Genomic DNA, 24,416 nt, shown 5'->3' on the forward strand with positions numbered 1-24,416 from the left:
CCATTCAGTTAGTACTACAGATATTTAAAATGGAATTGTGACAGATATCATTGAAAGGAAAGCTACACAACATAATCTGTGCATAGAAATTCAAACATCACTTTTATTACTCGGTTCATTCCATATCATTAATCAATGAAACAACTCCTGCAACATGACAAATTGATCGTTTTTTTTACTTATAATGACTGAACCCAACCAACATAAATCACATCATACATTATTAAAGGGATTCTCAGAGGTGTCCTATTGTTTCCCGAACAAAAGAAACCATTAGCTGAATATACTCGTTAGTTTGTCTGAACGAAGCTTCTGTAATCGCGGAGGATTTCACGTTGCAAAATGTAACAGACCCAGTTTTGTTTGTGGGAAAGAAACTCATGCGTTTCATTCTTTGTCTGCATTCGATAAATCATCGGTATGTGAACGAATGATAACTCTTCCTTTGGATGTGAACTGAGTTACTTTTAGCTTCTCAATTCATAATTTGTTTTCGATATCGTATCATGGTTGCTTAAGGAGAACGTGATGTGTATTTAGTTAGTGTTAATAGCGTACTGAGGTATATCTGGAAGGTGTAGTACCTATTCTTCCTATAAAGGTGAGACTGTTAATGAAAACTGTACAAAATCCACAATTTCACCACTAACACAAGCGGATGGTTCAATGGCAACAACGGCCATAGAAATAGCAAATCTACTAGTTGAACAATTTGGGTGCCACTCCACAGTCAATTTTCTGGGAAAAGGTCCACCCACTTCTCGACAACGTCTAGTCATACGAATTTTGAAACAGCTCAATATCAATAAGGCGTCTGGTCCTGATGAAGTGTCCGTTATCGTACTTGAAAATTGCAGAAATGAACCCGCACCAGTATTTTGCAAATTTTTCAACCTGTCTTACAAGAAAGGGTTTTTTTTACTTTTTGTTGGAAGATTGGTCGCGTTCAGCATATTCCCAAGAAGGGCAATAAAAATCTTCCAAATAACTGTAGACCTGTCGCTTTGCTATCAGTGATATAAAAAATCACGGAGAAAGCCCTAAACTACAATATCCCTAACTATTTAGGAGGCTTTAACATCTTGAGCGATCATCAATATGGTTTTCGGAAACAAAGATCAAGAGGCGACCTGTCTGTTTAAAATCAGTTTTTCCGTTAAACAGCTGTCGCACCCCTACGAACGACAATACTCAGGAGTCAAAACTTGTGCGAGCTAGGGATTAACGAATTCTTACGTGTGATTCCTAACACCTTCCATTGTATTTCACCCATATTTGGAATAACGCAAACTGTGAAGGCCTTTGACCGTATGTTGTGGCATGAGGCTTGTCAGATCATTTTTGTGTATGACTCTCCAGCTTCTTCCACCTTCCTGCACCATCACCCTCTCTTTATTGTGTATCAACGACTCATTGAAAAAAATTAAGAATTCGATATATTGCTCTGTTGACGACAGCACACTTGTCTCATCATTCCATTTGGATTTCAAGACATCGGCTGTGAACGCACATCTTCACCGGAGTAGGATGTTCCATATCTTAATGAGGATCTAGCAGTGATTTCGGATTGGGGTGAGAATAACCAGATTCAATTCAATTCAATGCCACAAAAACCCAGGCATCGATTTTCTCCAAAATGATAATTCAGATCCGGATATACCTACTACTGTCAGAGCAGATAATTCCGCTTTTTGTTTCGATAAGTTTTTCGGGGGTTAAAATGGACACCAATATGTCTTGGCACAATTATGTTGCTGAAATTGCAAAGTCTGCTTTTCAAAAGCTTGGAAAACTGTTCTGAAACGGAAAACTGTACACAAATCTGCAATTTTTGATGCTTCATAAAGCTCAGATCAGACCTTCTTTGAAGTTGAAGTCGGTTTTCTCCAAAATGATAAATGTATCCGAATCGGATATAAAATGGACACCAATATGTCTTGGCACAATCATGTCGCTGAAATTGCAAAGGCTGCTTCTCAAAAGTTTGAGGAACTGTTCCGAACCAGGAAACTATACACACCTCAGAAATGTTTGATGCTTTATTAAGCTCAGATCAGACCTTCATTGTAGTATTGTTCTCAAGTATGGAGCTCCGCCCCTACGCATACCCTGAAGCTATTGGATTTCATCCAGGAAACAACCATCCGCCTGATTAGGGCGCTAACATCACTTGCAACCTTGATAGTCTCGAATATCGAAAAAAAAATTGAGATTTGTCTTGAAGCTTGAAACACTGTTCCGAGCCAGAAAACTGTAGACACCTCAGCAATTTGTGTTGTTTTATAAAGCTCAGATCAGACCTTCTTTGGAGTATTGATCTCATGTATGGAGCTCAGACCCTAAACATACCCTGAAGCTGCTCAATTCCATCCAGGAAACAGCCGTCCGCGTAATTGGAGACGCGAACATCACTTGAAACCTTGATACTCTGGAAAATCGGAAAAGGTTGGCGATTTTCCTTTCTTCTATAAATACTTTCATGGAAGTGTTCAAGTGCCTTGGAACATTTGATGTAAACTGATATAAACCGCTCTAAGAACGGAGCCTGTGAGAAAGTAGCGATTCACGTTGGATTTGAATCTCTGGAGATTCAATTCATTCGAAAAAACTTTTCAGAAAGTTTATTCCACACAAACGCAGTTCTCCAAATAAAAGTGTTCGTAAACAGTGGAGTTCGAGTTGTAATGAGTTGTACCTCAAAAGATGAGCAGCTATAGTTTGTCACCTTTTATATCAGAAATACACGACGGACTGTGGTTCCATTTTCAGTTGCTATCATCCAATTCGTGTTAGGAATCACATGTTAGAAGATAAGACCTCGTTAGTTCTTAGCTCGCACAAGTTTCGAGTTTTGAGAGTTGTCATTCGTAGGGATGCGAAAACTAGTTATCGAAGAAACATATTTTTTTTAACATTTAACAATAATATTTTCCATTTGTGGGTTTTCCTAATTTTGGGTTTCAGCGGTGCTTGTCGCCGTGACGAATCATTACAAATAACTATTGATGCCATTGGATATGCTGGATCTATATCAATTATCAAACTACCTGATACAAAAACCTATTGTGCAAGTACGCTTAATATTTTGAATTTTGATTATATTGAGATATACCGTAGGTATAGCCCTACGCCCGCCTAATACACAAAGTAACAAATAATTTTTGAAATATTCGAGAGCGAAATTCATTAACCAACATGGGGAGATGTATAAAAGATGCGAAATCACTAGCTTGATTGCAAAATAGCATGGAAAAGACATGTATGAGAGCCACACAAATCATCGTTTCGGGAGAAGCTCCGTAACTCTTCTGGCTAATGTAGGGGCAACATTATATTCATAAAACGTCACGATGACTAGAAATTCGCCTCCTTAGCAGGAGCATATAAAGTAGACAGTTTCAATGATGAAATTGAGGTTTTCAACAAAATATTAAATTGTTCATCTTCTTCCAAGCAAATCAAAATATCTGATGAAAATGTGAAATCAACTGTAATGGCTGAATGCTGTATGCTGAAAGTAATTATTCAAACTTTCCAATAAATCAATTAATAATTGACTCTGTTGAAAATAAATCCTTCAAAAAGTAATATTTCATGGTAATTTTGTGAATTATTTGGGGGGTGAAAAATCAAACATTCACACATCAATATAGATGGAGAAATGTCAAGTTTCTCTAACAGTTGTAAAAGAAGAGTAGTTTTATTGAATTGATGCATTTGGGAAAATAATGGATTCACATACAACTACTTTTGATAGTCAGCTAACGAATCTATTTGGATGCCAATTATCAGAGACATAAGTGTAGAGTGTAACTTTGTAGAGTGAGTACCTACTGAGTATTATATAAAGGTTTTTATGCTTTTTCCCTTTGAATTAGACTTGTGAAAACACCATGGTAGATAGTGTATCCATCTTAAAAGTCATTGGGTACTTCTAACAGTTGACAGTGGAAATCCTTTATGGCGCATAACGTTGTATTATTGTTTGGTGTCTTTTTGTTTCCAGGGCTTCACAGTGGCGCTTTTCTATTGTTTCCTGAATACTGAAGTTCAAAACACCGTTCGTCATCACTTCGATAACTGGAAAACCAGTAGATCCTTGGGTCCACGAATGCGATCTGGAAGTAGAAGCAAAGACTGGTCACCCCGTTCAAGAACAGAAAGTATACGGTAAGTGGTCTGGATGGCGATATTTCTGGATATTGATATCTTTCATGCATTACCTGATTCATTACAAATATGATGTTCTAGAAAGTGTCGCAAATTGAAACACAAATTATTAAAAATCAATTTAAAAAATATATCAAATATCATGATCGATCGTTCGTAAAATCGATTCCAATAACCTTCATAATATGAATATTCACTTTCCAGAACATGTTTTTGTACTTGAAAGTTTGGGTTGGGGTATCGCATGTACATATGACCATTCTCATCACTAATTTCTATAAAAACAAAACACTGTTCATCATGGTTGACTATTATAGATTCGATAACGATAACAATAACAGAGATTTCCAAATTGAGAAATTTGAAATGAAGCATGTGATTCTAACTGAAATAACTTTCAAAGTATCATCTGGTGATCAAAGGAGAGTTTCATCAGTTCAACAACTTCATATAACTTCACATTGTTGCTCTTAGAGAACTATCTTCTCAGAAATATATAAATATTATATTCATTCGTTACGTTTGGTGTTTCGTGAAATTTCTAATAGACTCTATGAAGTAGTATTTTTTTCTGGATCAATACATAACATTCGAGCAAATTCCGAAATGTAAAAATTTGAGAAGCAATATTATTAAAAGGACTCAGGAACTACATGTTTCACTATAATATAGCTTTTTTGGTGCTTTCACTCAAGTGTCGACAAAATTTATCAAAAAATATACAGAGTTTTTGATATCAATAGCATTTCATTGTTTTGAAAGAAATGTGGATGGGTAGAGCAATCCGATGAACTTTCACTCTATCTGTTTATAACGGACACACTTTCATATCACAGTATTGTATTAGTCGATACCACCAAGGATTTGTGTTTACAAACACTCTATTATCGTATTTGAGACTGTCCAGTAAATTGGATTATCAGAAAATGCGTCTCACATTTCTTCTAGGTATAATTTTTGCAGTGGACATATCTACAGAATTATTTTTTACTTTACTTATTCATTCACTTTTCCACTGATGCTGATGATAACCCTTCGGAGAAAGAGCATTATCATTCTGAAAAACAGTGTTGGGAGTTTCATATTACATAGTGAATTTCAAGTAAAATCATATATTCATATCATTGCATGTCATTTACATTGCATGTTTTCTTCAGTAGGACGGAATGGACACTGGTTCATGGTGAAGATATTGAAGTAATCCAAGCAGAGATGCAGCAACTTGGGAATCATCACTGCTGCGAGAGGTCTCCAAACTTCACTGCTAATGGGCATGCTACTCACAAAGAAAAATAGCTTCTTTATGTTGCATGGATATTTTGGTGATATTATTCAGCACGAAAAAGTGAATGAGTAATTTCCACAAAATATACCTATATATTTCTGATTTGTTGAAAAATAGACTCTGTTTTTCCCAGATAAATAATCGTTATCACATATTCTATATTGAGTGACCACAAGGTATGAAATTTCACATTCTTTTGGTTCATTCAAGGAAATCTAGCTCAAACTTCATCCACAGAGAAAATAATTGCAACTTGAGAGTGAGAGTTAAATGAATTTCAGATTCAAATTATTATTTTATCGAATGATTCGCTCGAAATGAAAACTAATTTGTATCTGCGAGTTCATCAGGTAGTCTTCTTCATCTCAAAGAAACAGCATAGGTGAACTTATAAAATAAAAAAGGAGATTATTGTGATCTCTACTGATTTATAGTTTCCAAAATGAGCTTTATTTTGGATTCGATTACTTTCTGAATTACTTTCTGATTACTTACTGATGGAATGGCTCTCAGTTTTTAACATGCAAAACTCTTGATGGTATTTTGTTCAACTGCATTTATTCTTCGTTTCTTTTCTGACTGATTCGATAGTTTTTTTGGGAAATTTCAGTTTGCGAATCATTTTCTGTTCATATATTGAATCAATGAATTCATACTTTTTGAACACTGAGTTTTCATTATTATAAGTATAACAATATTGTTCTCCTTCCGGAACTTTTTCTATTGATCTGTCTCTCTCTTGCTCTGCCTTCTCTTCATGTTTTCCGTTTTAAATTTTTCCTTTTCTTCCCTGATTTTTTCTTTTCTGTTATTGATGCACACGTATATGTTTTGCTAGTACTGAGTTTCAGTTCTTACTAGCAGATTTTTCACTGCTTCATGATTGCGCAATCATGGAGGTCATTATTGTCTCATCACACATCTCCAAGTAACTCACGTCAAACAGAAAGTCTTGAATCCATTTCCGGCAGGTCGGGTACCTGTTAGGTCAGGTCAGGTTAGGTCCAAAGTGAGTGGATCTATTCGATCCTCCACCGCAACCCGCAAGGGATTATCGTGGCTCACACCTATTCATACTAGACCAAATAAACCCATCTTCTTAATGAAGCCGATTAGTTTGTATGGTGAGTGGTCTTTCAGGTCGGATGGTAACAGTACGGCTCTGTCAAACTCTAAAAACCTGATTTGGTCCCCAGCGGGGCAAACACAAAGTATGTGCCTGCTGTTTCATCATTTCCCAAACAGAGGCGACACAAACTGTCTTCCGACAATCTGAGTCTCTGCATGTAATGATTAAAACAATAGTGACCTGTAAGAAGGCGTGTTAGACATCGTAGTTCATCCCTACTTTATTTCAACAACTGTTAAGTATCAAGCTTCGAATAAACACCTTGAAGTGAGCCAATCCTAGAAGATTCTGCTAGAAGTCTATAAATCTTTTTGCCATCCAGGTATCCAATCTTTGTTTGGTGAAGCCTAAATCGATGCCCTCTTCTGCAAGGGAGTTAGCAGCCTCATTGCCTTCCAGGCCAGTATGGCAGGAATCCAGACCAGAGACAATTTGATGAGTCTTTCTATCGAGGAGAGTCGTTTTTGGCAATTTGCTAACAATTTAGATGTTGCTTGGTAGGAGCCAAGAGCTTCCACCGCTGCTTGACTGTCCGAAAATATTTTTATTGACTTGTTTATGAGGTTGAATTCTTCCAATCTCTCCGCAACCAATTGAATAGCGTAAATTTTCGCTTGAAATAAGTTCCTAGGCAGGTTGATATCTCTGTCTTCGGTTTGCCACTGAAAACACTTGCACCGAAAGGTGTTTCTGATCCATCTGTGAACCTACAACTATCTGCTGTCAATATTTCCTTCTTCCGGAGTATCCAGTCCTCTCTACTCGGGAACGGTACTTTATAAGGCAGTTCGTAGTTGACAGTTGGAGGCATTAAGTCAGAAGAATGTGGAGAGGAGATGGATCTAGAAGGATCTTTGTAGCCGCTGACGGTGTGGTACTGTGGACACCACTGATGGCCAGACAAGCCTGTCTCTGTAAGCCAGAGAGCTTCACCTGGGTCGTTTACCTGTCCAGCAGCATGAATAGTGGCCCCAAACAACTTGGAGGGGAACAAAGGAAAAAAAGCCAGTGGCGAGACTTGGGAGTCATGAAGATTACAACCTCATCTTCGTGTCCTGTAATTTCAGTTTCAAGACGTGGTTCAATCGAGATGACAGTACATCAAATTGTTGATCGCGAAAACCTATCCGAACCTATACACACACAGACATACTCTCTGCGATTCATCTCGTTTGTTAATACAAAGAAAACTCTTCAGACCAGGATGAATCGTGCAGTCATTTCCGCATGATAGAAAAGACAACTACACAGAAAAACTGTTGAAATCTTTGAAAGCTACCGGTAATGGAGTGACCACAATACACAGACTCCATAAACTTATGCTATTCCAAAGATTCCTGTGGATCCACCTACCTGGAGTACTTTGGTTTACAGCACCTGAACTACAGTTATTTCAAAGTGTCTCCAAGTCAATAAAAGAACTACAATGTTCACATTCGTCCATATTTTGCATTTGTGGAAAATGCCAGTTCAGCAATTTCATTGATGGATTTTTCTATATTTGGGAACATGTTTATGGAAGGAAAATATCGAATAATTGATGTGATCATGATTGGAATAGGTAGCAGATTATTTCACTGGAAAAAAGATAATATTTTTCATGATGATGGTTCTCGTATCCTCAACCAAGACAAAATTGCATTTTTCTTATGTCCCAGATATCGCTTTTTGGTTGAAAAAAAAACTACAAAATTCATGACAGAATAGCAAGTGATAAAAATGAATTTATCACAGTGCTACACAATATATCTGCTGATGGATCTCTGCCAATACCACTGGTTCTATTTCCATAAAACGAACCACCATCGGAGTCAATTATACTTTGTTCCCAATGATTGGGTTCTTGGATATATTGAAACCAGATGGGTAGATACAAAAATTGTTTCAAGTGGCCTGATAACTGAAACGATAGTAGAAGAATTCAAAACTCTTAACTTATTTCCATTTTCAATCATCCAAAACTGAATAGTATCCATGTACCGGCCAATAAATATTCAGAGTTCAATTGAAGATGACAATATCAAATAATTTTGGTAAAGGAAAATGCTCTCTTCCAATACACTCAAAATATTCAAAATTGCAATACTTGAAATGGAAATTTGACAATGAGGAGGTTGTTTGAGAATCAATTTGGGAAAAAAAGATGAGGGCCTGCTACAACTAGAAGATAGGAGTTCAATAACATTGATGAAAGCTTTAGAGAAAAATGTAGAGTATATAGAATCGACAATATAAATACTGCTCCAAATACTGTCATGAGAGTTAAAACTCAAGACAAACCCTTAACATATGATCTTTATAAGATCAATAAAGCTTCCAAGTCTTCTGTCACTTATTATGCCCAGTTCACCAACTCGATATAATGCTAAAATTGCAATTTATTCTTCTGTTAGTCCCGTTGCAATATTATTTGGAGAGGGAAAAATATAATATGGTCTCCTTACTTCCCAATCCAAAGATGCATTTTATCATCCAAAAGAAAATTTTGCTGGACCCTAGAATAAGAGTAACGTAACCATAACAGACACATTTGTAAATCATCAGAGAAGGACGGAATTAAAAGAAAAACCTAATAGATAAATTCGCCTATGTATATTACAACAGAACACTGGGTTTCCCCAAATATAAATATATGAAATATACAAAAACAAACGTGTTCATCGATAAAATTTCTATGTTTTTTAATCAAATGGGTTCAGAGATTGAAATTGCTAGAGCAGGCGGTAAAATGGGACTCTATTTTAGGTGTATCTCGTTAGCAAGATACTTTTTCCCCCATTCTCTTTATCTTTTATCGCATATACAGATCAGCCAGAGATCTAGTATTAATTCAAAATAATCAACTTCTCTTGACATTTGTGTCTTTTAATTTTGAAGTTTTAGAGATCACTTTTCCTTCAGCTTGGTTCTCTTCTACCATGGCCGATATGGATAGGTTCATGTCCAGCCTTCTTTCTCGACCTATCTTGGATTATAACAGTTTCTATTGAAACAAAAGACTTATTGACCATTCGATTCTCAATTCATTGAATAACCTTCTAGATCATACCAAAAAACTAGAATGTGTATTATGTTTTGTGAAAATTACTCCTAGCATGATGGTGAAAAATGAGACTGAAATAAAAAAAAAATGTTTATGTGACTAGTTATAAGTAATATATCTTCAACTGAACTGACTCTTATTCAATAATGATTATAGTTTTTGGTTCGCCCCATCAGAACTCAAAATTTGAATAGGCCTGCGTTTTTTGAAGTGATGTAAAGAAATAACGTCAAGAACTACATAGAGTGTGGAACAGACAAATTGAAAAATGATCAATTCGATCATTGTGTACAAATTTTAGAACACAAGTCGAAAGAAATCAGAACTATTACAGTTTGGGGCAAGATTTTTATAGTGAATTTCAGGTTTTGAAAACGGAAAAAGATTGTTTTCCGAAACTCAAGAGAGCTGAAATATAATGAATATTACTGGAGTTTTTTCCCAATATCAAATCGTTATTTTCAACACCTCGACACGTGTTTCGATCACCAAGTGATCATCTACAAAGAGGAAGATTAAAACAGTTTCAATCTTCGTGTCGAGGTGTTGAAAATAAGGATTTGGTGTTGGGGAAAAAACTTCAGTGATATTCATTACTACACCAAAGGTTTCAAACAGTGCATCATAAGTAAAATATAATATTAATTTTTTCCAATTGATTCTTGATGTAAATCCATATCAATACTGCATAATACAGTTTATTGTATTATTTTCACTGTAAAGGGTTTTACAATAACCGCGACACGTGTTTTGCTATACAATAGCTTCCTCAAGCGTAAACTGAAAGTTACTTTCAAATTACAACTATTTTATGCTCTAACATATTACCTACTCGTATGCCTACTTTCCCATGAATGATGCTACCTGAAGAAGTCAGGTATGAATTCATTAACTATATGATTAAATTACATTTTTCGACTACTGTAAATATACTTAACTATTCTTACTTGAAAATACACAGATTCAATAATGGCGTATTATTCAGTTTATTTTGATTGTTCATAAGGTTTCAAGAATTTTTGAATTTGTTTATTTTCATACTCTCCAACAGGTTAACTTTCAAACATTCCTTCTGGAAATGTGGGGGCTTGAATTCATGGTTGAACTCGTGTCACTCTGTGGTTAAATGAATGGCATATGTGGAATTCATGTTTCCATTCTGGAACCTATATTTCTATTTTTGTGTTCCTTCATACGGGGTTTGAAAGTTCTTCCAGTTCTATCTATATAAAACATCGGACATGATCCACATTTTGATTTAAACACTCCTAGTTTTTCTGAAACTGAACTTCTATCTTTGTTTTTCTTAATGTGCATTTACACACTCCGAATGAAATGATTACTCTTGTAGAGAATCTATTGGACAAAAGGTTTATTAATCTGGTAGTGAAAAAGAAAATGTTAGACTTGCTTACGGTTTGTTTGTCACAAAATCACTCCCAACTCAATGGAATTTTTTATTCATCCTGCAAAAGTCTCCTAATGGAAAATCCACTTAGTCCCATTCTGGCAGAGATTTTCATGGGCGATTTGGAAAGAAAAATACACGGTAACCCATTGGCGACAAGTTTCGTGTATTGGTATAGATATATGAATGATATCCTGGTATGTTTCACAGGAACGAAAAGACAGTTTTTTATTTCATCAATTCTCTCCACCCTTCTATCACATTCACAATGGAGATGGAAAAGGACGACGCTATAAATTTTTTGGACTTGATAATATAAAAAGTTAACAACAAACATAATTTTTCAATTTATCGTAAACCAGCACTCACAAACATCATTCATAATTCGTCTACCCACCCGTATCAGCACAGATTAACAGCATTCAACAGTATGATACACAGACTGATACATGTTTACTTGTCAGAGGCAAACTTCAATAAAGAACTGAACATAATAAAACGAATAGTCGTCAACAATGATTACGATAGCAGTCTAATACATTCTTTATTATCAAAAAGTTATACAGCCAAGCTTTGAAGGAAGTTTACCCAATTCGAAGAGAAAGAGAAAAAGAGTTATAGAACTTTTACCTACTCAGTCCAATCCACTACAAATATTTCAGATTCTCTGAACAACAAAGGTGTAAATATTGCTTTCAAAAGGAACAACAACTTAGGCATGCACATTAAGACTAACAAATATAAAAGTTCAGTTGCAGAAAAATCAGCTGAGTATAAATTATCATGTGTGTGATGTCTGATGTTTAATATAGGTCAAACGGGAAGAATGTTCAAAGCCCGCATGAAGACACACAAAAATATTTTCAAGAATGGAAAAATAATTTCCACATTTGCCACTCATTCAATCATAGAGGGACATGAGTTCAACCCTGAATTTAAGCCCCTCCACTTCCAGATTCCAAATTCAAAAACTCTCAAAATCCTATGAACGATCAAACTGAACTTAATAATTCGCCCTCATTGAATCTGTTTATTTCCAAGTAAGAATAGTTGAGTATATTTACGGTACTTTCGAAAAATTTAATTTATTCATATAGTTAATGAATTCACACATGACCTTTTCAGGTAGCATCATTCATTAGAGAGTAGGCATACAAGTAGGTAAAATGTTAGAATATGAAATGGTTGTAATTTAGAAGTAACTTTTAGTTTACGCTTGAGAAAGCTATTGTATAGTGAAATACGTGTCGCGGTTTTTGTAAAACCCTTTATAGTGAAAATCACACAATGAACTGCATTAATTTGTTTTTTTTTCTTTTCAGTTTACCCTTTATTACACTTCAGCAGATTCTCTATTGACTTAGCTTTAATTTTTTTAGATTGTGAGAGATTATAAACCCCAAAAAAGAGTTAAAATTGTGATTTGTGTTTATGTAGTTCGTATCAATACTTTTTGGTATTTATTCAGGTAATGAAAATATGATCATTGATAAATCTTGAGCAATTCAATTGGAAGATGAATATTATAACAATGACAAATTGATACACAACATTGATACTAAAGGAAAATCACTTACTTTGAATTCCCTATTGGCTCATGAAGTATTTGAATTCGTTAATTCATCAGCATATTGGATTTTCGCTTATTTCATGGATATGTTAAATTCCACTTCATTTTCATGAAGGTTACCTTTGTATTAACAAGCAAATGTTAACTTGGACCATAAAAACTCGGCTTCTTATAACAATTTTGGGGTGGTATGCAACTTCAACCATATTTATTGAAACAGAAATGTTTTTACTGTTTTCAGGAGAGGAAATAACTCGATACCAAATTGATGTTTGGGATACTTGCTTGATGGAGACATGAAACATATCAATTACGATTAATTTCGAATATTTTCCTGGCTATCCTCTAGAAATCAGTTCGTCAGTTGATATAATTGAGTGAAAAGATTTTATTCTACAAACGATTATCTAGTCGCGTCAAAAAATACGTGAAACAAGCAGGAATAGCATTGACTTTGATAAGTTTTTTTTTTCGAATGTTAGTGCCAAAGTAATCAAATGAATTTAGAGTGTTCTGTTGTTAATTCAATCACATTAATGACACGAATAAAACACTTTTTTTAATTACCACTAATTAATTTTATTTATATGACCGGTTTTGTGTTTAACCCCATTATCAAGTATAAAACTGAAGAGTAAAATTTGAAAACTTGGTTATATCGGGAGTTTTTGGGTCAGATTCAAGGACAGGGAATTAAAAAACCAGGGTGCCATTTTTAAAATTCAACACCAAAGATTATAGGGGTTGTTAAACTTATGAATTCAAGAGTACATAAATCGATTTGCTCGTTAAGGGTTATATTTCTGATTTTCAATTGATTTGTTAATTTCTGTGGCTTCCAACAAATTCATTTTTCCCTTCATTACATATGTTTAGGACTTTGAGGTTATTTTTACTTATCTTGTATTTTGGATTCTTGAAGATGTTCATACATCATAGATTTTTTGTCCAAATAGACGTGTTCACGAAGCCTTACGTCAAAATTTCCACCGGTTTGGCCTGTATATACTGCAGAGCATTCGCCACACTCTATTCTATATATACCTGATTTTTTCATTCTCGTTTGGGTTTTGCATTAAACAGAGTTTTCTGCCTTAATTATTATTACTTATGGAAGCTGTTGATATTTTGTATTAGGAGAAAAAAATTTGAATATTTTCTGAAAGTTTACCTGAATAGTTGATGCTACTATACATAGTGTGTTTTCTACAAATTGAGTATAATTTAAGAGTTTCATCTCATACTTTCTTTTCTACTGGAGAAACTGGTAGCTGATTGTTCACTGTGATTTGCTTAATTATTTTTAGTTCATCTTGGAAATTCTTTTGAGGTAAAGGAGTTGCGAAATCTCTGTCTACCATCGATCTAAACGCGGATAACTCATGTGAGAGTGGTCTGAGAGAGTCAAAGGGAATTAAACAGTCTATGAACGTATTTTTCCGGTAGATATTGAATTGAAAACCATTATTGACTCTTGAAATATTCAAATCTCCGAAATTAAGCTACTTGTTCTGTTCGATTTCCACTGTGAATTTAATATTGTTATGCAAACTCTTGAAAAAGGTTTAAGATTGATTAATTTGTCTGTTCGAACCATCAAAACCAACCAGTACGTCATCAGTATGTCTGAACCAAAACACAATATCTTTCTGAGAAAGGGGGTTATTTAAGATGCGGGTATTTTCTAGCGTGTCCATGGAAATTTCAAATAAAAACCAGAAATATATAAACTAGCAACTCGCTTTATGTACGTCTCCACTCTTGAATTTATAAGTTTAACAGTCCCGTTAATTTCAGGTGTTGAATTTTAAAGTTGGAACCCTGGTTCATTTAATTACCTGTCCTCACATCTGAAACTCCTCAACTACTAAACTCCCGATATAACCGTGTTTTCTAATTTCAGACTTGATAATGGGATCGTAAAAATAGAATTAACTAGACAAAGTTGTTTTTATTCATTTCATTGAAGTGATTATGAATTACCACAAAATAAACAAGTCATCAATCACACATAATATGTTCATTTAATTCAAATACACAGAATTTGTTCAAAAAAGAAAACCAAAAACAGAATTTTCCATATGAATATCATGAACATTGTTAAAGAAATATGAATAATTCAGTCTTTCCCTCACAAAATAAGAGAACTGATAATTTGGAAAAAAAAATCAAAATTGGAGCCGTTTCTGAGGGCTTCCAAAGAAAATATTTCGTTAACATACAGACACAATGGCGGAAAACCTATATGATCAACATGCTTTTCAAAAATGACGTATTTTTGTCAGGACCTCTTTGAAAATTCACCTCTGAAAAAATATGTGAGAGCTGATTCAACGAAAATTTCTGGAACAACTTTTCGAAAGTTTGGAAAATATAATGAACTAGTTCACCAATACATAAGTTTTTATTGAGATGGACATGAATCATACCATACACTTCCGATCCAAACGACTAAGGATTAACATATTTGCAATACAGAATTGGTGGGTAAAAAATATTTTTGTAAGGTAAGTTCTCATGGGAAAAATCTCAAGAATGCAGGTAACCCTGAACCAGATTTTGGAATCAACAATTCTTTTTGCAATTCAGAAATCAGGCTTGATTCTCACAAGAGAATTCATACCGTTATTTGATATACATTGATTGCATCAGGGATAATAATCTGTAACTGAATTATATTGTACTAGGTGTAGAAGAATAAATGAATTATCAGAAAAGTGTCGATCAGAAAATACCTTCAACATACCAATTGAGTGAATGATTATTTTTTTGAAATGAATGTATATTTTATTGAGCATAAATGCACCCCTTCTCAAGTAGCGAAATAAAGCGATATGTTGGTTAATTTTTTGTTTATTGTTGAAATATGTTACAGGTACAAATGACATCGTCTATCTAAATCATTTTAATTGTGCTCGCGCTATCTGCTACGCAGATTACTCTTGAAGTTGCGTTTTCAGCATTGAAGTACATATAGCTCTCCCAGTTGACATCTGAATACTTGTGAAAAATTATAATTTTGAAAGTGAACTTCTCCAGCTCCAAATACTCCTATTCATGGCATTTCTGATTTATTAAAAATGATGATCAGGTTTTGATTTTGTTTCTCAGATTTTCAAATGTTTCAGTCAAAATCTTTTATAAGATTAGATATTTAGTTCAATTATGTTGATTATCGATTCCAAACTCTAAAATTAACCAATAGGCAATCAAGAGATATACTCAGTTTACTTCTCGCATATAGTCAGTGGGCATACTTGAAGACTGGCTATAAAACAAATTATTAAAAAAAACAATTCGTTCAGGCCAGTCTCAACTCTCTACACTGTAGGTTGATAGACTGACACCTATCAGAAAACAACTACTTCCCTGGCTAATGCCATGAGGGACGTTGGATTATATCCGGCAGGTGTCAGTGCACGATTCTTCACTGAAGTTATTCCTGCATATGCTGTTGGCGACACAACTGCCGCAATATATTTTCAATTATTGAAGCACACTTGCAGACCGCTTTCGGGCTGTTTGGCCACTCGTCAATGCAAGTTAGTGTATATTATCAACATGAAGTCGTAGTTGTTTTCTGATAGGTGTCAGTCCATTAACCTACAGTCTAGGGAGTTGAGACTGACCTGAACGAATTGTTCTTTCAGATGATTTAATACTCAGTTATTTGCATTCATGAATTTAATTAATAAAATCTTCTGATAAAGTAGTTTCGGACTGACTCTTATATAATTGGGTGAGAGCTAATATGACTTTGTCCAATTTATAATAATAATAGTACTAGAAAATAAGTAGCAGCGTTGTCAGGGTCAAATAATACTTCATTGTGAGATTTTCACTAGAATCTGTGATCGGCTGTAGATAAAAATCCACGTCGTGTTACCCTAGGAATAGAAATAATTGTGTGTGCTATACACCTGCCACTATTGATACTGAGAATTCGCTTTTTGGCATTTTCAAAAATGGGTCGCGTCGGACCTATAGAGGAAAAAGCACTAATTATTTACGACGTGGCCAGCTATAATTTTCATGGGGCGAGATTTCCTGAGAGTCCGATCAACTGAAAAGATCCAGTTGGGAAATTTCAAATAACTTGTGCTAGAGGAATTAGAAGAAAATCTATCTCGGACGAGAAACAAATAGACATTGTTGCGTCTGTAGTGAATAACCCATTGCAGTCCACGACAACAGTTTCTCGTGAGACTCATGTCTCAATAAACACCGTCAAGATATAAGTTTAATTTTTTTCAACTGAATATTTGAATAAAAAGATAAATGAAAATTTTCATGTTTTTACCACTTTTATTTGTAACTAACGTTACTGCAGTTTCGTCCTATATGAACATTCTCAAACTCATACAATAAACTAACAATGATTCATTACATTCGCCAATATATACCATCCCTATAGGTACTAATGTAAATAGAGGTACTTGACTTGATTGAGTACCTGAATTTACAGTTTACAATGCGTATGTGCCAATTTGAAAACCGTTGGGTCAATTAAATCGATTGGATCATTTAACAGGTTGCACTCGCAATGTTTATGCTTGTGAATTTCCAAGGATTCTGAATAATTGAGTTTGCAACCCTTCCTTGCATAGTGCAGAATTTCCGTATCGTTTAGATTCGGAAACTTGTGGTTGCATGCCAAAGAATGGTTTGAAAACGACGAATCATTTTTTCCTAGTCTGAAGGACCTTTCATGTTCACCATACCGTTTTTGGGAATTTCGCCCGCATTGTCCCACATAAACACTATTACACTCCGGACACTTAAGCTGATAAACTCTAGATTTTTCCAACTTGTCGACCTTATCCTTGGCATTGAAAAGGAAATAAGATAACCTAGCATGTGGTCTGAATGCTACTTCCACATTGTTTTTTCTGAAGAAACCTGCGATTATTTCTGTTCTTTTTCCAAAATATGTTAGCGTTACCCATTTCTTGGTAACATATTCCTACGCTAACATATTTTGGAAAAAGAACAGAAATAACCGCAGGTTTCTTCAGAAAAAAACAATGTGGAAGTAGCATTCAGATCACATGCTAGGTTATCTCATTTCCTTTTCAATGCCAAAGATAAGGTCGACAAGTTGGAAAAATCTGGAGTGCTTAAGCTCAAGTATCCGGAGTGTAATAGTGTTTATGTGGGACAATGCGGCCGCAAATTCCAAAAACGGTATGGTGATCATGAAAGGTCCTTCAGACTAGGAAAAAATGATTCTACGTTTTCAATCCATTTTTTGGCATGCAACCACAAGTTTTCGAATCTAAACGATACGGAAATTCTGCACTATGCAAGGAAGGGTTGCAAACTCAATTATTTAGAATCCTTCGAAATTCACAAGCATAAACATTGTGTATGCAAACTGTTGATCAAATCGATTTAATTTACTCTCCGGTTTTTGAATTGGCACATCCGCATTGTGAACTGTAAATTCAGGTACTCAATCAAGTCAAGTACCTCTATTTCTATTAGTACCTACAGGGATGGTATATATTGGCGAATGTAATGAATCACTGTTAGTTTATTGTATAAGTTTGAGAATGTCCAGATAGGACGAAACTGCAGTAACAACAGTTACAAAAAAAAGTGGTAATAAACATAGAAATTTTCATTTCTCTTTTCATTATGATCTCCTACCACGTAGTAACGGCTACGTCCATTAATTTATTGAATATATTTACATGAATTAAATACTCTTGATTCGGATAGTAGGTGCAATTTTGTGACTTGATGTCCGAACTTTTGATTGCGAATCGAAACTGTATAAAAACTATTAATTCAGTGGCAATACACTTTTTCTTAAACGGAAATATCAATTGCCAAAATGTGCGACATGAATCTATATATTTCTCGAAGAGGTCAGACTAAAACTCCCGAGAGAAGGAATGTCAGAGCAGGAAATCATATTTAGAATCAAAACTTCATTTACCTACGAATTCAAAAAATTGCAGTCAACAATCGAAATCCAGTTGTTTTACAACGAAATGGTGGCGCTTTCACATTTATTTAGGCCCATAAGGAATTGGTTTGTTGATTGGTGAGCACGGTCCGTTGACATTGGCTGCTTGTTCTTCGGATTTGACTCCTCTCGATTTTTTCCTTGGTCTTTATCATATCGAATGTTTATTTTGTGCTGGTCTTACCCCAGAAACATTCCAAATGTTATAAATGAGTTCAAAAATACACTGTTTCACTGTCAGATGGTTCGAAGAGAACATTTTTAACGTTTGTATAATATAAATAATAATGAGGTGAAATATAAATGAATCGTTTCATGCCAATGGAATTAACAGTAATATATTGCAAAAAAGCCTCTAATTTATTTTTCTTCCCAATGAATATTCATTCAAATTAATCTGATATAGGGTAGCAGAGATTCGAAATAACTGGTCCCAAGTAACTCCGTAATGAGTTATTTAGATGAAAAAAATTGAAAGTCATTGTATAGAGAATTGGAATAACTTCCATACGAAATGTCACCAGATATCGCCTTCCATTTGAAACTAGTAGTTTTTAGTCATGTCGAAGTGTTCAAAAAAAAATTTTTTTTGGAAAGAAAGTTTTTGGCTTTCTTCTACTCCATCTTGATACAAAAAAAAGGGATGAGGGAATCTTCCAAAGTAAGGAAGGAAGTTATCAATTTAAAAATAAGTAACTCTATACATGGATGTGTAGATCATGCAAAAAAAGTAACTTTCAGACACAAACTGAAAAAAAGTCCTTCTGAAACAGCTACTTTCATATAAACATTGAATTACACGAAAGAAAAAAAATTCTTTCGAAACAAATACTTCTATATGAACACTGAATTATACAGAAGATACTTTTCTCTACTCAGTTTGTATTTCGAACATTCGTTGTGGAATAAAAATCAGATATCATTCACATGAGTTTTACTTTGAATGAATGGTAATAAATTGCACTCACATGGAACACTGTCACCCTCACTGGTATACACCGGTGTTTCGCCTTGAGACACTTGCCCCAAGGCTCTTCAGTACCAAATTGGATAACATTATAGAAAATATACACAATTCCATCATGAATTACGATTTTTTGATGTCACGGAATAAGCTTGATCTGCTTATGTCATCGATGACATCGTAATGACATTCATTCACCTATTTGATTATCTCCCAGCCAAGAGGAATCTTATTTGAATTGAAGGGGTTATATTTTTAGGAGTGATTAATTTTTTGGGAAAGAAAGTTTTTGGCTTTCTACTACTCCATCTTGATACAAGTCATACACGACTCCGAAATTATGCCTTTCAGACAGTTGAGAAGGGTTACAAAAGAAGCAACCTACTAAACTTTCAACAATGGTCCATTTGACTATTTAGGAACTGTTGAAAAACCTGTTAGAATTCATTTCTCAAAGACAAAACAATAGCATTACAGAAAAATTATCAAGGCGCTCTGAGAACGGTGCCTGTGTGACAGTAGCAATTCCTGTTGGATTCAAATCGCTGAAGATTAAACTCATTTTGAAAAACTTTCTCAGGAAGTTTATTCCACATAAATACAGTTCTCTAAATGATATAGTTTACGAACAGTGGAGTTCGAGGTGTACTGAGTTGAACCTCAAAACGTTGAGCAACCACAGTCTGTTGTATATTTCTGATATATACCGCTTTTCCTGGAATCTAATGTGCCAATTCACTGAACACCTCCCGTGAAACTATCTATAAGGGAGTGACAAATATCCAACATTTCATCGATATTCCAAACTTTCCAGGTTGCAAGTGATGTTCGTGTCTCTAGTCAGGCGAATGGCTGATATTATCCTGATATTATTATATCCGGTTCGGTGATATTGTAGCATGTAAATTTTCGCTACTTCATTTTGTAAATAAATAAAAAGTTTTAGAGCAACATAGATTTCACTCCGTGGTGAGCGAACGTGAAAATAACAAACATAGATATGTAAAGTTGGTTGTCTAACCTCATCCATAGAAACCTTATAAAAATCCCATTGCTAATATCGAATGTTTTGGTTAGGGATAAGTTTCACAAGAAGTGTCTTCGAGTTGAAATTTTCTGTTGGTATTTTCTGTTTAATTTTAATTGTCAGCTGTTTGATGATATTTCGACTGTCAATTGTTTCATTTTTCGTCAGTGCAGCCAATTTAGCTTTAGGGGGTGTCTGACCAGATACAACCAAACATACCATTACTTTATTCTGTTCAAATTGGTCCCTTATGCAAATATTGATAGGTCAAAACGCTAGCTCCCTATCTTCCGAAAAGAAGAAGAAGAAAGGGATTCTTTCTTGATCAGTTAGAATGGTAGATTTCGCAAAAACGACAGGTGTCTGCCCTACAGGTGTTTCTGGTTTTGTTCGGCTGACGAATCCTGAATTTGTTAAATGATCCTCAGTGGATATTTCGTTCTACTCATCTTATCATCAACCACCACGTCCTGGCTTTTGATAGAGGCCTATATTGAACATTTATGACAATTTGGTGTTTGAATACTTTGTACCACGCCAACGCCTTTTTGCTACAATATAAAACCCTTCACGGAAGGTGAGTTTCCCTACTTTTCTTTTCATTGTTCTCTTGCTAACGACAATATAGGGCAATTTCTAAAAAAAACATTTATAGGGTTGTTGTACACGGAGGATTTTCATCCATGGAATTGTCACGATTTCTGTTCTGGTTGGTTATCCCCCAAGCTTTGGTTTAACCTCTCGTCTACATTTCAAGGATATTTTTGGTATTATGATTCCAATAAGGCTCACTTGCCCGAAGTGTATACTCCATGGTTCAGCCCGATGAATATTTGATTGCACTCAGAGAGAATAAAGCTATCGTAGTATCTCTCCACTCATCACTCCAGTCCTGGTTGGCCTGGGATTCCGTACTCAGTTTTCAAAGTGCTATCGCCAGAGGAACAGGTTTCACTTATATATTTTTTATACAGGATAAAATCCTACCAATTGAATTTTTAATCATTAATGTACATTCAATCTAGATACACGCAGGTTAAAGTATATGTTTTTCAACGAATATATGTAAACCACCACATAGTACAATGCGCTGGAAATTGATTTCCTAAAACATCTTCTACTTAATCAATTAACCTCTCGAAGTATCTAATATTGAATATTATTATTAGAATTACAAGTCTTATTTCTGGGAACTTTGGCTCTGAACCATTGAAGAGTTATTAATATTGAATGTTTGTATGTTCTACTATGTTTTATTTATTCATTGATTAACACTCATCAATTTGATAACATCATATGGTAAAGTCTTTTATAGTTTTGGGTATAACAACTATTTAATTACTCGGTTGCTCAACTTTTCAAGTTAGAACACTTTGACATAGACATTTTAAAAGTTGCAGTGGCGCCCACCCTATTTTTTTGACCAGTCAATTACTGTTCAATGATATACTTTTGTTTGTAAACGAACCCATAGTGCCAACCAACGAAGAGCTGCCATATGCATTTGCTCCTTTTCATTAAATAGAAAAAGATCTGCAATATTATTTTTGGAGAAAACCGATGCTTGGGTTTCCGTGGCATTGAATTGAACCTGGTTATTACCACCCCAATTCGGTAAAGATATGCATCCACAGCCGATATCCTGGAATCCAAATGGAATGCCGAGACAAGGGTGCTGTCGTTAGCAAAGCAATATATTGGATCTTTAGTTTTCCCACTTAGTCCTTGATATAAAATAAAAGGAGGGGTTTGAGACAATACGGATCCCTGGAGAACACCGGCTCTGATGTTGAAAGTATTCGTGAGATATCCAACGATGGTCACTTGCAGGGAACGTTTTACCGGGAAGCTGGAGCGCAACAGCTGTTGACTCTCCATCTTTCCTGATTGCGTTATTCCAAATATGGGTAACTACGATAGAAGGTCGTCTGTTGATCTTTGTTTCCGAAAACCATATTGATGGTCGCTCAAGTTGTTGAAGTCTTCCAAATATTTGAAGATGTGGTGGTTTACGGTATTCCCATGATTTTTGATATCACTAATAGCAAAGCGACTAGTCTATAGTCATTTGGAAGAGTTTTTGCCCTTTTTGGGAATAGGCTGAACGCGAGGCAATCTTCCAACAAGAAGGGAAAACCCCTGTCGTGTAAGGCAGGTTGAGAAATTTATCAAGACCAGAGGCCTTGTTGATATTGAGCTGTTTCAAAATTAGCCTGACTAGACGTTGTCTGTTAAAAAAAACTGTTTTTCCGTTAATCAGCTGTCGCCCCCATACAAACGACAACTCTCAGAAGTTGAGAAACTTGTGCGAGCTAAGGACTAACGAGGTCTTACCTTTCAACGTGTGATTCCTAAAACGGTTGCAGAGTCATCCCAGCTTCAACCACATAAATTCTCTCGAGAATATATCTGGTCGGGGCAGGAATCGAACCCACGGTCTTCCGATCGTGAGTCGGGCACATTACCACCGCGGCCAATTCTACAATCGAAAAGTTATTTTTTGCATTGTGGATTCTAGTGTGGCAATAGTGGGTGGTGCCTCTCCCAGAAAATCTTCTGTGGAGTGGGACGCAAATTTTTCAGCTAGTAGATTGTCTTTTTCAATGACTGTTGTTGCAACTGAACCATCCGCCCTCATCAGTGGTGGAATTGAGGATTTTGTAGAAATTCTGATCAACAGCTTCAGCTACTGACCAGAAGGTTCCTAGACCCGTTGCGATTGGCAAGCAGTTTATCCCTAAATATCTGACTGTAAATTTCTCTGCCTTCATTCATTTATCCTATCAGCCACCTGACGCTGCCGTACGGACAACAACCCCCAAAAGTCGAAATCTTACGAGCTGTGGATTAATGCGATTTCAAGCACTCATCTGAATAAATAATATTCTTTCAACAACGTTGAGCAATACTCTTAACATTAGGTATCCCTTTGTCTAAAGTCAGCCCTATTTCGTAATCCCTCCTGTAAACCAACCTTGGTAATACCTTTTGTAACATTGCCAAACCATAACATTGTCATGAATGCCATCAAAACTTCTGGAATACGATTTGGAATTGCGTCACTTAGCCGTGAGCATAACACTTCAATTGCCAATGAACTACGTTATTACGTAGATGAATATTCAAAACCATGATATTTCTTTAATAAGGTTACTCGACCTAACGAAAATAAATGGTATTATATGCTTTTTCTCGGAAATGATGATGGATGAGGGAGATGATGGAAAAGCAATTTCCACAATCTAATCGGGCGGTGTAATAATAGTCTTCCCGGTAAATTATTATTGGCGTGAACCACACAATTGATACGTTGATGGATACCACGATTTTCTGGATATTGGAATATGATATTTTGATGACTTTTCAATAATTCAATTAATTATCATGTCATTATCATATGATGAATGGATCTTATGAATGTTTTCTGAGAATAGGAAAAAGATGTTGCAATCAATTTATTTTCAATGGTAACTTGATGTTCAACCAATTGAACCAAAAGTTTAATTTTCGATAATCACATTAGATTAATGACTTCATGTCAAACAATAGATAGGGCAGGAGAAAAACTCGTTGAGAATAAACATCATATCAAAATTTGCAACGAAATGTTAGTGATAATTCAATATTTAATATTTCACGTCCCGTAAGGAAAAACTGTCAAGAGAAGAACTGTTTGCAAATGCTAAAAATATGTTGAGATTGTTCGTGAGAGTGACAAGTTTTGACCTACTCCAAATTATACAAGTCATGAAGGTGAGAGTATTGGGAAAATCTTAAATGTGTGAGTGAGTCACACAAGTACCACACGAATGATAAAAAGTACATGCTGTTAGTTACGTGTTACCAGAT

The 24,416-nt window shown here is 35.2% G+C and overlaps 1 protein-coding gene across 8 annotated transcripts in view; it reads left to right on the forward strand.

Annotated features, from left to right (window-relative positions):
- LOC111511253 (Diuretic hormone 44 receptor 2) overlaps nt 1–24,416 on the forward strand; it is a 329,140-nt gene that overhangs the window by 265,326 nt on the left and 39,398 nt on the right. For 4 of the 8 annotated variants that reach the window (XM_074180595.1, XM_074180596.1, XM_074180594.1 and 1 more), the window contains exon 9: nt 4,007–4,170. In XM_074180595.1, the coding sequence (XP_074036696.1) occupies nt 4,007–4,170 (164 nt within the window). Of the gene's footprint in view, nt 1–4,006; nt 4,171–5,327; nt 9,757–12,846; nt 15,451–24,416 lie in introns of those variants that run through there. The other 4 variants (XM_074180598.1, XM_074180600.1, XM_074180601.1 and 1 more) reach the window with 3 other exon arrangements.

The sequence above is a fragment of the Leptinotarsa decemlineata genome, unplaced genomic scaffold (assembly GCF_025532065.1).
Source record: "Leptinotarsa decemlineata unplaced genomic scaffold, Ldec_3_MD MMD2_tig00026299_RagTag_RagTag, whole genome shotgun sequence".
Taxonomy (NCBI): domain Eukaryota; kingdom Metazoa; phylum Arthropoda; class Insecta; order Coleoptera; family Chrysomelidae; genus Leptinotarsa; species Leptinotarsa decemlineata.